Source organism: Dendrobates tinctorius, unplaced genomic scaffold (assembly GCF_039654945.1).
Source record: "Dendrobates tinctorius isolate UK_male_01 unplaced genomic scaffold, ASM3965494v1 ptg000059l, whole genome shotgun sequence".
NCBI classification, from domain to species: Eukaryota; Metazoa; Chordata; class Amphibia; order Anura; family Dendrobatidae; genus Dendrobates; species Dendrobates tinctorius.
In genome coordinates this window covers 4,091,028-4,104,196 of record NW_027361727.1, presented here as the reverse complement: position 1 = coordinate 4,104,196, position 13,169 = coordinate 4,091,028, and the positions used below count along the sequence as shown (strand labels likewise).

Sequence of the window (13,169 nt, the reverse complement as noted above, 5' to 3'; positions counted from 1 at the left end):
CATATACTGCATGAGCCCCACACAGCCACCCCATATACAGCATGAGCCCCACACAGCCACCCCATATACAGCATGAGCCCCACACAGCCTCCCTATATACAGCACGAGCGTCACACAGCCTCCCTATATACTGCTACATGTCACCCTCATAGCCTCTCCATGTTCTGCACGACAGCCCCATAGACTCCCCATGTGCTGCTTGTCACCCCCATAGACTCCCCATGTGCTGCCTGTCACCCCCATAGACTCCCCATGTGCTGTCTGTCACCCCCATAGACTCCCCATGTGCTGCCTGTCACCCCCATAGAATCCCCATGTGCTGCCTGTCATCCCCATGTGCTGCCTGTCACCCCCATAGACTCCCCATGTGCTGTCACCCCCATAGACTCCCCATGTGCTGCCTGTCACCCCCATAGACTCCCCATGTGCTGCCTGTCACCCCCATAGACTCCCCATGTGCTGCCTGTCACCCCCATAGAATCCTCATGTGCTGCCTGTCAACCCCCATAGACTCCCCATGTGCTGCCTGTCAACCCCCATAGACTCCACATGTGCTGCCTGTCACCCCCATAGACTCCCCATGTGCTGCCTGTCAACCCCCATAGACTCCACATGTGCTGCCTGTCACACCCATAGAATCCCCATGTGCTGCCTGTCACCCCCATGTGCTGCCTGTCACCCCCATAGACTCCCCATGTGCTGCCTGTCAACCCCCATAGACTCCACATGTGCTGCCTGTCACCCCCATAGACTCCCCATGTGCTGCCTGTCACACCCATAGAATCCCCATGTGCTGCCTGTCATCCCCATGTGCTGTCTGTCACCCCCATAGACTCCCCATGTGCTGCCTGTCACCCCCATAGAATCCCCATGTGCTGCCTGTCATCCCCATGTGCTGCCTGTCACTCCCATAGACTCCCCATGTGCTGCCTGTCACCCCCATAGACTCCCCATGTGCTGCCTGTCACCCCCATAGACTCCCCATGTGCTGCCTGTCACCCCCATAGACTCCCCATGTGCTGCCTGTCACCCCCATAGACTCCCCATGTGCTGCCTGTCATCCCCATGTGCTGCCTGTCACCCTCATAGCCTCTCCATGTTCTGCACGACAGCCCCATAGACTCCACATGTGCTGCCTGTCACCCCCATAGACTCCCCATGTGCTGCCTGTCACCCCCATGTGCTGCCTGTCACCCCCATAGACTCCCCATGTGCTGCCTGTCAACCCCCATAGACTCCACATGTGCTGCCTGTCACACCCATAGACTCCCCATGTGCTGCCTGTCACACCCATAGACTCCCCATGTGCTGCCTGTCAACCCCCATAGACTCCACATGTGCTGCCTGTCACACCCATAGAATCCCCATGTGCTGCCTGTCACCCCCATGTGCTGCCTGTCACCCCCATAGACTCCCCATGTGCTGCCTGTCAACCCCCATAGACTCCACATGTGCTGCCTGTCACCCCCATAGACTCCCCATGTGCTGCCTGTCACACCCATAGAATCCCCATGTGCTGCCTGTCATCCCCATGTGCTGTCTGTCACCCCCATAGACTCCCCATGTGCTGCCTGTCACCCCCATAGAATCCCCATGTGCTGCCTGTCATCCCCATGTGCTGCCTGTCACTCCCATAGACTCCCCATGTGCTGCCTGTCACCCCCATAGACTCCCCATGTGCTGCCTGTCACCCCCATAGACTCCCCATGTGCTGCCTGTCACCCCCATAGACTCCCCATGTGCTGCCTGTCATCCCCATGTGCTGCCTGTCACCCTCATAGCCTCTCCATGTTCTGCACGACAGCCCCATAGACTCCCCATGTGCTGCTTGTCTCCCCCATAGACTCCCCATGTGCTGCCTGTCTCCCCCATAGACTCCCCATGTGCTGTGTCACCCCCATAGACTCCCCATGTGCTGTCACCCCCATAGACTCCCCATGTGCTGCCTGTCACCCCCATAGACTCCCCATGTGCTGCCTGTCACCCCCATAGACTCCCCATGTGCTGCCTGTCACCCCCATAGACTCCCCATGTGCTGCCTGTCACCCCCATAGACTCCCCATGTGCTGTGTCACCCCCATAGACTCCCCATGTGCTGCCTGTCACCCCTAAAGACTCCCCATGTGCTGCCTGTCTCCCCCATAGACTCCCCATGTGCTGCCTGTCTCCCCCATAGACTCCCCATGTGCTGTCACCCCCATAGACTCCCCATGTGCTGTCTGTCACCCCTATTGACTCCCCATGTGCTGCCTGTCACCCCCATAGACTCCCCATGTGCTGCCTGTCTCCCCCATAGACTCCCCATGTGCTGTCACCCCCATAGACTCCCCATGTGCTGCCTGTCACCCCCATAGACTCCCCATGTGCTGCCTGTCACCCCCATAGACTCCCCATGTGCTGCCTGTCACCCCCATAGACTCCCCATGTGCTGCCTGTCACCCCCATAGACTCCCCATGTGCTGCCTGTCACCCCCATAGACTCCCCATGTGCTGCCTGTCACCCCTATAGACTCCCCATGTGCTGCCTGTCACCCCCATAGACTCCCCATGTGCTGTGTCACCCCCATAGACTCCTCATGTGCTGCCTGTCACCCCTATAGACTCCCCATGTGCTGCCTGTCTCCCCCATAGACTCCCCATGTGCTGCCTGTCTCCCCCATAGACTCCCCATGTGCTGTGTCACCCCCATAGACTCCCCATGTGTTGTCTGTCACCCCTATAGACTCTCCATGTGCTGCCTGTCACCCCCATAGACTCCCCATGTGCTGCCTGTCTCCCCCATAGACTCCCCATGTGCTGCCTGTCACCCCTATAGACTCTCCATGTGCTGCCTGTCACCCCCATAGACTCCCCATGTGCTGCCTGTCACCCCCATAGACTCCCCATGTGCTGCCTGTCACCCCCATAGACTCCCCATGTGCTGCCTGTCACCCCCATAGACTCCCCATGTGCTGCATGTCACCCCCATAGACTCCCCATGTGCTGCCTGTCACCCCCATAGACTCCCCATGTGCTGTGTCACCCCCATAGACTCCATGTGCTGCCTGTCACCCCCATAGACTCCCCATGTGCTGTGTCACCCCATAGACTCCCCATGTGCTGCCTGTCTCCCCCATAGACTCATGTGCTGCCTGTCATCCCCATGTGCTGCCTGTCAACCCCCATAGAATCCCCATGTGCTGTCTGTCAACCCCCATAGAATCCCCATGTGCTGCCTGTCAACCCCCATAGAATCCCCATGTGCTGCCTGTCACCCCCATAGAATCCCCATGTGCTGTGTCACCCCCCATAGACTCCCCATGTGCTGTGTCACCCCCCATAGACTCCCCATGTGCTGCCTGTCACACCTATAGACTTCCCATGTGCTGCCTGTCACCCCATAGACTCCCCATGTGCTGCCTGTCACCCCCATAGAATCCCCATGTGCTGTGTCACCCCCCATAGACTCCCCATGTGCTGCCTGTCACCCCCATAGACTCCCCATGTGCTGCCTGTCACCACCATAGAATCCCCATGTGCTGTGTCACCCCCATAGACTCCCCATGTGCTGCCTGTCACCCCCATAGACTCCCCATGTGCTGCCTGTCATCCCCATGTGCTGTCTGTCACCCCCATAGACTCCCCATGTTCATACACATGAAAAAAAAAAATCACATACTTACCTACCTTGGTCCCATTCCCTGGGGATCTGGACTTCTCTCTCCTCCCGGTGGTTGCGCCTAGGGAGAAAATGGAGAGAGCCAGCGGGCGGGCACCGTGTGACCCGCGGACCTTTGGTTTCCAGCCCCATGGCTATCTTGGTATGCGGCCACACTTTGCCCAGGTCTGATCTAAAGTGCGGGTTTACTAACAGCACAGAGGATTTCAGGAGAAGAGCATGGAGGGTAATGGGCTGCTCACTCATGCTATGTTGTTGGGTAGGACAGGGCGGCACATTATGGTGATATGAGATGGATAGGCGATCAGGGCCGAATAATGAAAAGGAACAGGTGTGTTAGCAGCACAGAGTATTTCAGGAGAAGAGCATGGAGGATAGTGAGCTGCCCACTCATGTTATGATGTTGGTAATGACAGGGCGGAAGGTGATGTGACGTGGAAATTGAGGCAACTGATCAGGGTCTATGATCAAAGTGGCAGGTTCATTAGCAGCGCAGAGTATTTCAGGAGAAGAGCATGGAGGATAGTGAGCTGCCCACTCATGTTATGATGTTGGTAATGACAGGGCGGAAGGTGATGTGACGTGGAAATTGAGGCAACTGATCAGGGTCTATGATCAAAGTGGCAGGTTCATTAGCAGCGCAGAGTATTTCAGGAGAGCGGGATGTGTTGAGGGAAAGACACTGTCATCACTTTCATGTGAACAGTAGAAAGTAAAGTGGGAGATCACAGACCGTAGTCGAGGTTTGCAGTGTCTCAGCAGCACAAAGTATTTCAGGAGGGGAGGATGTCAGTCTTGTCGAAGCTGTGACCTGTAGTATCAGGCATGAGTATCGTATGGAGGCTTCTGATATATATTTGTATACTCTGACGCAGGCAGTGTATATTGTGTCGCAGGCCGGGTACAAGGTGGGCTTTACCTCCGCCTTGGCTCCAGTAATGGTGGTCTTCGATGTGCGCGATGTTACAGAGGCTGCGTCACCTTCCCATTTACAGCCAGTTTTACGCCAGCCATAAACCGTCCCTTACCGCCCTGTCTGGGTGTAATTGTGTTTAGTGGGTAAATATTTGCGCAATCAGTGACTGTAGAGAAGGATAGCCGGACCCTGGCACATTCCTGGTGCGGCCCCCACAAGCTTTCACAGGACCTGCACGTAATATCAAGGCAATGTCAAGCTTCCTGAGAACACCAGAAATGTCTCCTGACATCTAGGAGAGTGTAAGACCCCTTATTACTACTTCATAGGGATCACTATGCATGCTTAGCTGAGCTGAGTGTGCGCGACTATGATGGGGCTACTAAACGTTACTGTAAAGGACCACCGTCACATAGGTAGGGTTACAGTATGACCCACTGTTATTGGCCAGGACCTGCCATACTTCCTGTACCTGCCGGTGCTGGGTGGTGGGCAGCTGCTGGCAGGAGCAGTCAGGCTTTGTGCTGCCGGATCAGTGTGGGGGGGCTCAGCGTGTGGGGTCACAGCAGCGGCCAATGTGGTGATTGGGGAGTTTGAAAACAAACACGTTAGCACTATACGGAGCTGCTAATCTCCCCAACAATGTCCTGCAGGCAAATGAGGCATGGCCCCGCCGGCTGAGGGGATGGTAGAGCCGCGCTCATCCAGAGCTGTGATGTCGGCGAGCTCCAGAGAAGAAAAGCACTTGGTACTAGAGAGCGAATGTAGATTAGGAGCCTCTCCTGAATGTTAATGGGCCCCTCACTCTTCTGGGTCCTGTCTGCATAATCGGGGGGAGACGTAGTCCGAGCCTCACTCAATGTTTCTCTCTTCTTTCAGATTTACACGGACTGGGCTAACCACTACCTGGCAAAATCTGGGCACAAGCGTCTGATTAAAGACCTGCAGCAAGATGTGACGGATGGAGTGTTGCTGGCGGACATCATCCAAGTTGTGGGTGAGTGACATCGGTCCTCGGTGTGTCAGGAAGGCTGGCGTTTACCTATAGGGTCCGTGTGGGAACGAGAATTTCCAGCCCCATTTACCAAGACTTCTACACTTGCAAGAGGAGGTGGGGTGTCTGACCTGCACACCGTGAGGTCGTTTGTTTTTTCCATTCCTAAATAAGAGTTTTTCTTACAAGCCTTTTGGTGTTTTTTTTTTATTTATAGTTGTAGTAATGTATTTTTTGGGGAATTTTTCAAGTCCTGTAGAGAAACCTATGGGGGGGATCTCCTGGAAAAAAAAATCCATACTCATGGTGCTTTAAGAAAATAAAAGGACCAGTGAACACATCATTATTCTATGTCCGCTGAACGAGAGGCACATCTACTTACTAGCGCCCCCTTCGCCTCTTTTGATCAGCAGGCCCAGCACGACATCATGCATGCGTCACGCCACGATCATGGTGTCCTACAAATCAGAAGAGGTGCCGGGATTCTGGCAGGCAGGCGGCAGGTTTCAGGGCTCCTGTTCGGCAGCCACGGACAACTCTACTGGTTGTTGGTCCTGGGAATCGATTTGCTCATTTCTACCACTGACCCAAAAAAATTCCGCAAAACACATTGTATATTGCAATATAGACGTAAATGCACCGGTCAAACAAAAAGCACAGCAAAAAATGGTCTGAAAAATGTGGTGGATTAAGCCAGCAACCGTGCGAAAATGGCAACTTCCCTCATTAGTAGGTTGTGGCACCACAAATAGATTTGAGGGGTGGTTCAAAATTCGAAAAACATGGCTGCATTCTTTGAAAAGAGCGCCACACCTGTTCATGGTCATGTCTGGTATTGCAGCTTAGGTTTATTCGCTTTAGTACAGTCAAGCTGCGTTTCTGGACACCACTCGTGGGGCAGCTTTTGGAAACCCTCCATATTAATTAGCAGGTAACCTCATTCATAAGGGGGGTGTATCAATTTACACAGCTTGTTCTCCTCTCGCTCCTTAGATGTCTTGGTCGGGAACGTGCAAGTTTCTTCCTGCGTAATGAACACTATACCGGCATTCCAGCTCCGTTTTGACTTGTCCCCCACACTGGGGTCCTGTATCCGTCTGTTTGCGGATGGCTCTGTGTGTGGTGCAGGATCACACCTGGCTGTGAAGTGTGCGGGGACGGTTTCATCCTTGGTGTCATCTCTGACTTCTTCACGAAACAATCACTGACCTCAGAGAGACCAGTCAAAGAAAACACTGCGGCAGCCGGCAAAGGAGCTCAAACAGTGAAATCCTAGGTGCATTGCTCCCTGTGAAATACGAATATGCAAATAAAGTCCATGGAGCCTCATTTAAGAGTCTCAAACACGGGACTAGCCAGATCTTCCTCCAGGGAAGGACCCAGCCAAGGAGTGGCTCCTTTCGGAAACCACCATTACCACCATATTAAGTGGCCCTTTAAGTCACTATCCAGCTCTTTACGAGTTTACAGATATGACAAGGGAAACACCAAGGCCAGGTATCCATCCACAGACAGCTGTTTCGGGGTGTTGCCCCTCATCAGTGTGGAGTAGGATTCTGGCTAGTCCCATGTTTGAGACTCTTAAATGAGGCTCCACGGACTTTATTTGCATCTCTGACTTCTTGAGAGGTTGTTAGGAAGACGATACTGTAAAATACTCTGGGTAAACCACGACCCAGCCCGGGATTGTAAGCCATGGACAGTAAGGTGTGGGAGCCAAGTGATAGTTTGCAATACGGTACTTTTCCTCTTAATGTCTATGGGTCAGGTACTACAAGTCACAGCATGTCCTTTCTAGATCCCTGAAGACTGTTGATTGGTTTACCAGACCAGTGACCGTGAAACATCTATACAGATGAGCCGCCAGTGTTGCTCGTTCATGGTCTCCTCCACATCATCATCATTTCACGGTTAATTTTCTGCCCAATTTATCTCCACCTATGAGACCTCATCAATGGTCTGTCAGCACGTTTTACAAATGGACTATTGGTATGTCTGTATAGGTGCTCGGCCTCTAATAAAGAGATCCGATGTGTCAGGCATGAGAAATCTAGTGTACATGTCATATGCAAATCAGGCTGGGAGAGCAGTGGGGCGTGTCCATGCACTTGGATGGCTTCTTCGAAGTGCATGGAAGTACTTCCATAGGTAAAAAACTTTTTTTTTTTTACAGTGGGATTAGCAGCGATCTTGTGGGTATCTGATTGCTGGGACCCCAATGATCTAGCTGTAACTTGTCCCATAAAAATGGATGGCTGGCCGAGCGTGCACACCACTGCGCCATTTATTCTCTATGAGACTGCTGACATTGCGGAGTACACCACTTGTTTTTTAATACATTTATGAGGGGTTTTTGTGTTATTTTGATGTGGGGTTTTTTGTCCAGATTGCGTGGTATAACAATTTTTCAGACATTTTTGTCATAGGCTTCTCTACCTCTGTAAGACATGAAAAATGCCAACATGCATGTGCATGTACAAATTTTTTAAAATAAAAGCACCAGCTCGCTTGTAAAAAACACTGTTATACATGTACGTTAGTTCACATTGGGCATTGTAGGTATTTTCACTTGCCATACAGTTGTGGCCAAAAGTATTGCAATTCTGTCAGATAATACTGAGTTTCTTCCTGAAAATGATTGCAAACACAAATTCTTTGGTATTATTATCTTCATTTAATTTGTCTTAAATGAAAAAACACAAAAGAGAATGAAGCAAAAAGCAAAACATTGATCATTTCACACAAAACTCCAAAAATGGGCCAGACAAAAGTATTGGCACCCTCAGCCTAATACTTGGTTGCACAACCTTTAGCCAAAATAACTGCGACCAACCGCTTCCGGTAACCATCAATGAGTTTCTTACAATGCTCTGCTGGAATTTTAGACCATTCTTCTTTGGCAAACTTCTCCAGGTCCCTGATATTAGAAGGGTGCCTTCTCCAAACTGCCATTTTTAGATCTCTCCACAGGTGTTCTATGGGATTCAGGTCTGCACTCATTGCTGGCCACCTTAGAAGTCTCCAGTGCTTTCTCTCAAACCATTTTCTAGTGCTTTTTGAAGTGTGTTTTGGGTCATTGTCCTGCTGGAAGACCCATGACCTCTGAGGGAGACCAAGCTTTCTCACACTGGGCCCTACTTTATGCTGCAAAATTTGTTGGTAGTGCTCAGACTTCATAATGCCATGCACACGGTCAAGCAGTCCAGTGCCAGCAAAGCAACCCCAAAACATCAGGGAACCTCCGCCATGTTTGACTGTAGGGACCGTGTTTTTTTTCTTTAAATGCCTCTTTTTTTCTCCTGTAAACTCTATGTTGATGCCTTTGCCCAAAAAGCTCTACTTTTGTCTCATCTGACCAGAGAACATTCTTCCAAAACATTTTAGGCTTTTTCAGGTAAGTTTTGGCAAACTCCAGCCTGGCTTTTTTTATGTCTCGGGGTAAGAAGTGGGGTCTTCTTGGGTCTCCTACCATACAGTCCCTTTTCATTCAGACGCCGACGGATAGTATGGGTTGACACTGTTGTACCCTCGGACTGCAGGGCAGCTTGAACTTGTTTGGATGTTAGTCGAGCGAGGTTCTTTATCCAACATCCGCACAATCTTGCACAATCTTGCGCTGAAATCTCTTGTCAATTTTTCTTTTCCGTCCACATCTAGGGAGGTTAGCCACAGTGCCATGGGCTTTAAACTTCTTGATGACACTGCGCACGGTAGACACAGGAACATTCAGGTCTTTGGAGATGGACTTGTAGCCTTGAGATTGCTCATGCTTCCTCACAATTTGGTTTCTCAAGTCCTCAGACAGTTCTTTGGTTTTCTTTCTTTTCTCCATGCTCAACGTGGTACACACAAGGACACAGGACAGAGGTTGAGTCAACTTTAATCCATGTCAATTGGCTGCAAGTGTGATTTAGTTATTGCCAACACCTGTTAGGTGCCACAGGTAAGAATCATAGAATCGTAGAGTTGGAAGGGACCTCCTGGGCCATCTGGTCCAACCCCCTGCTCAAAGCAGGATTCGCTAAATCATCCCAGTCAGATGTCTGTCCAGCCTCTGTTTGAAGACTTCCATTGAAGGTGAACTCACCACTTCTCGTGGCAGCTTGTTCCACTCATTGATCACTCTAACTGTCAAAAAGTTTTTTCTAATATCTAATCTGTGTCTCCTCCCATTCAGTTTCATCCCATTGCTTCTTGTCTTTCCTTGTGCAAATGAGAATAAAGTTGATCCTTCTACAATGTGACAGCCCTTGAGATATCTGTAGACAGCTATAAAGTCTCCTCTCAGTCTTCTCTTTTGCAAACTAAACAATCCCAAATCCTGTAACCTTTCCTCATAAGACAGGGTTTGCAGACCGGTCACCATTCTGGTTGCTCTTTTCTGAACTTGCTCCACTTTGTTGATGTCTTTTTTAAAATGTGGTGCCCAAAACTGGACACAGTATTCCAGATGAGGTCTGACCAAAGAGGAGTAGAGGGAAATAATGACTTCACGTGATCTAGACTGTATGCTTCTGTTAATACATCCTAGAATTGCATTTGCCTTTTTTGCTGCTGCATCACACGGTTGACTCATATTCAGTCTGTGATCTATTAGTATACCCAAGTCTTTTTCACATGTGCTGTTGCTTAGGCCTATTCCTCCCATTCTGTATATGCTTTTTTCATTTTTATTGCCCAGATGTAGTACTTTGCATTTTTCCCTGTTAAAAACCATTCTGTTAGTTGCTGCCCACTTCTCCAGTTTATTTATATCTTTTTGAATCCTCTCTCTCTCTTCTCTAGTATTAGCTATCCCTCCTAGCTTTGTGTCATCAGCAAATTTAATCAGTTTACCCTCAATTCCTTCATCTAAATCGTTGATAAAGATGTTGAACAATACAAGGCCCAGGACAGAGCCCTGTGGTACCCCACTTGAGACATTCTTCCAACTGGATGTGCAGCAATTTACGACCACTCTCTGGGTCCAATCACTAAGCCAGTTATGAATCCACCTAACAGTTGCCTTGTCCATTCCATACTTAGTCATTTTTTCAATAAGGATTGTATGAGAGACTTTGTCAAATGCTTTGCTGAAGTCAAGATATACTATATCTACAGCATTTCTACAAGTCTGCATAGACTTCAGTCTGCATTGTGATTCCTATAAGTGTGTTCTAGAAGTGTGAAGATTAATTTAAGAATTAAAACCAGAATTGAACCAGAAGGGAACTGAAGGTAACTGGACACAGTCACTGTAAACAATGTTTCTGTTTGTTTTATAATAATAATAATAATAAATTTTATTTTTATAGCGCCGACATATTCCGCAGCACTTTACATTTCAGAGGGGATTTGTACAGACAATAGACATTACAGCATAACAATAATCACATACAGTAGATTATAACAAATACCAAGAGGAGTGAGGGCCCTGCTCGCAAGCTTACATTCTATGAGGAAAGAGGGAGACACGAAAGGTGGGTGGTAACAGTTACCCTGATTGTATGGACCAGTCATAATGTTAAGTGTGTAACAGTACAGACACAGAGGGCTAATGGAGGCATAAAGCATGTGGGAACATGATGCGGGGAACCTGGTTATGGTAAAACTTTTAGCTCTGCCACACAGGGATAGATTAGGTTAATGTGTTGGGGTGGTAGGCCAGTCTGAATAAATGCGTTTTCAGGACACGCTTAAAATTGTGGGTATTGGGGACTAATCGTATTGACCTGGGAAGTGCATTCCAAAGAATTGGCGCGGCACGTGTAAAGTCTTGGAGACGGGAGTGGGAGGTTCTGACTATTGAGGATGCTAATCTCAGGTCATCAGCAGAACGGAGGGCGTGGGTAGGGTGGTATACTGAAACAAGGGAGGAGATGTAGGGTGGTGCTGAGCCATGGAGGGCTTTGTGAGTGAGGGTAATAAGTTTATACTGAATTCTGGAGTGGATGGGTAGCCAGTGTAATGACTGGCACAAGGTAGAGGCATCGGTGTAACGATTGGTGAGGAATATGATCCTGGCTGCAGCATTCAAGACAGATTGGAGGGGGGAGAGTTTGGTAAGAGGGAGACCGATTAGAAGAGAGTTACAATAGTCGAGACGAGAATGAATAAGAGAAACAGTAAGAGTTTTTGCAGAGTCAAAGGTAAGAAAAGGTCGAATTCTAGAAATGTTTTTGAGGTGCAGGTTTTCACTTTCACCCCAATAATCCTTCACTTTCTGCTAATTCCCCTAATCCCTACTCCTAGTAAGGAACTGTTCATCTCTTCTTCAATCCTCCCCATCCACCTCACCTCCGCCTCAAAACTGTTCCTTAACATACAATCCTCTGTCTCCAAACACAGACAGCCCTCTCCTGCTCCCACCTGCTAACACTTTCTCTGCTCCTTCTCACTGCTGGTGATATCTCTCCAAATCCTGGTCCTCCTCACCACATTCCCACAGTCATTTCTACCTCCCATCCACACTCTATCACAACCTTCCGTAACCTCTCCAACCTTATGCCCATTCACCCAGCCCCCGCTTCCCCAGTCCCACTAACAGGAGCTCTGTGGAACGCTCGCTCTGTCTGCAACAAGCTTTCCTACATCCATGATCTTTTTGTTACTACCAAACTTTCCTTCCTCGCCATCACCGAAACCTGGCTCACCCCTTCTGACACAGCCTCTCCTGCTGCACTTTCGTATGGCGGCTTCCACCTTTCTCACACCCCCCGCCCCAGCAGCAAACATGGTGGAGGAGTTGGTTTTCTCCTGTCAGATACCTGCTCCTTCACCCCAATCCCACTGCCACCCTCTGTTACCCTCCCTTCCTTTGAGGTGCACTCTGTGCGCATCTACTCCCCCTCCAACCTCCAACTGGCTGTCATCTACCGCCCCCCAGGGCCAGCCACCACCTTCTTTGACCACTTCACCACCTGGTTACTTCATTTCCTTTCCGCGGACATCCCTACTATCATCATGGGCGACTTCAACATCCCCATTGACACTTCCCTCTCAGCTGCCACTAAACTTCTATCTCTCACTTCCTCCTTCGGCCTCACTCAATGGTCTTCTACAGCCACCCACAAAGATGGCCACACACTGGACCTCATCTTCACCCGCCTCTGCTCCCTATCTAACCTCTCTAACTCACCTCTTCCTCTCTCTGACCACAACCTGCTCACATTCTCTTCCCTCTTCACTCCATGTCTACAATCCCCACCCCACAAACTTTCACACCCTCGCAGGAATCTTAAACACCTTGACCTACACTCATTCTCTGAATCCCTCCTCCCTCTTACAGATATAAGTTCCTTACACAATGCGGATGACGCTGCCGCTCTATATAACACCACAATAGCTGTAGCTTTGGAATCCGCTGCCCCACTTACACATACCAAAACTCGCAAAATCAACAGACAGCCCTGGCACACCAGCCTGACCAAAGAGCTGAGGCGAACTTCCAGGGCTGCTGAGCGCAGATGGAAAAGATCCCACTCCAACGAGCACTTCATCGCATTCAAACAGTCCCTCACTACTTTCAAGACCACACTCGCCACAGCTAAACAAACCTACTTCTCATCTCTCATATCCTCCCTGTCTCACAACCCTAAACAGTTATTCAACACCTTCAATTC

The 13,169-nt window shown here is 49.7% G+C and overlaps 1 protein-coding gene across 5 annotated transcripts in view; it reads left to right on the top strand.

Moving 5' to 3' along the window:
* The window catches only part of NAV2 (neuron navigator 2), a 479,602-nt gene that overhangs the window by 306,728 nt on the left and 159,705 nt on the right, over window positions 1-13,169 (top strand). For all 5 annotated transcript variants that reach the window (XM_073578323.1, XM_073578321.1, XM_073578320.1 and 2 more), the window contains one exon: window positions 5,454-5,571. In XM_073578323.1, the coding sequence (XP_073434424.1) occupies window positions 5,454-5,571 (118 nt within the window). The remainder of the gene's footprint in view (window positions 1-5,453; window positions 5,572-13,169) is intronic.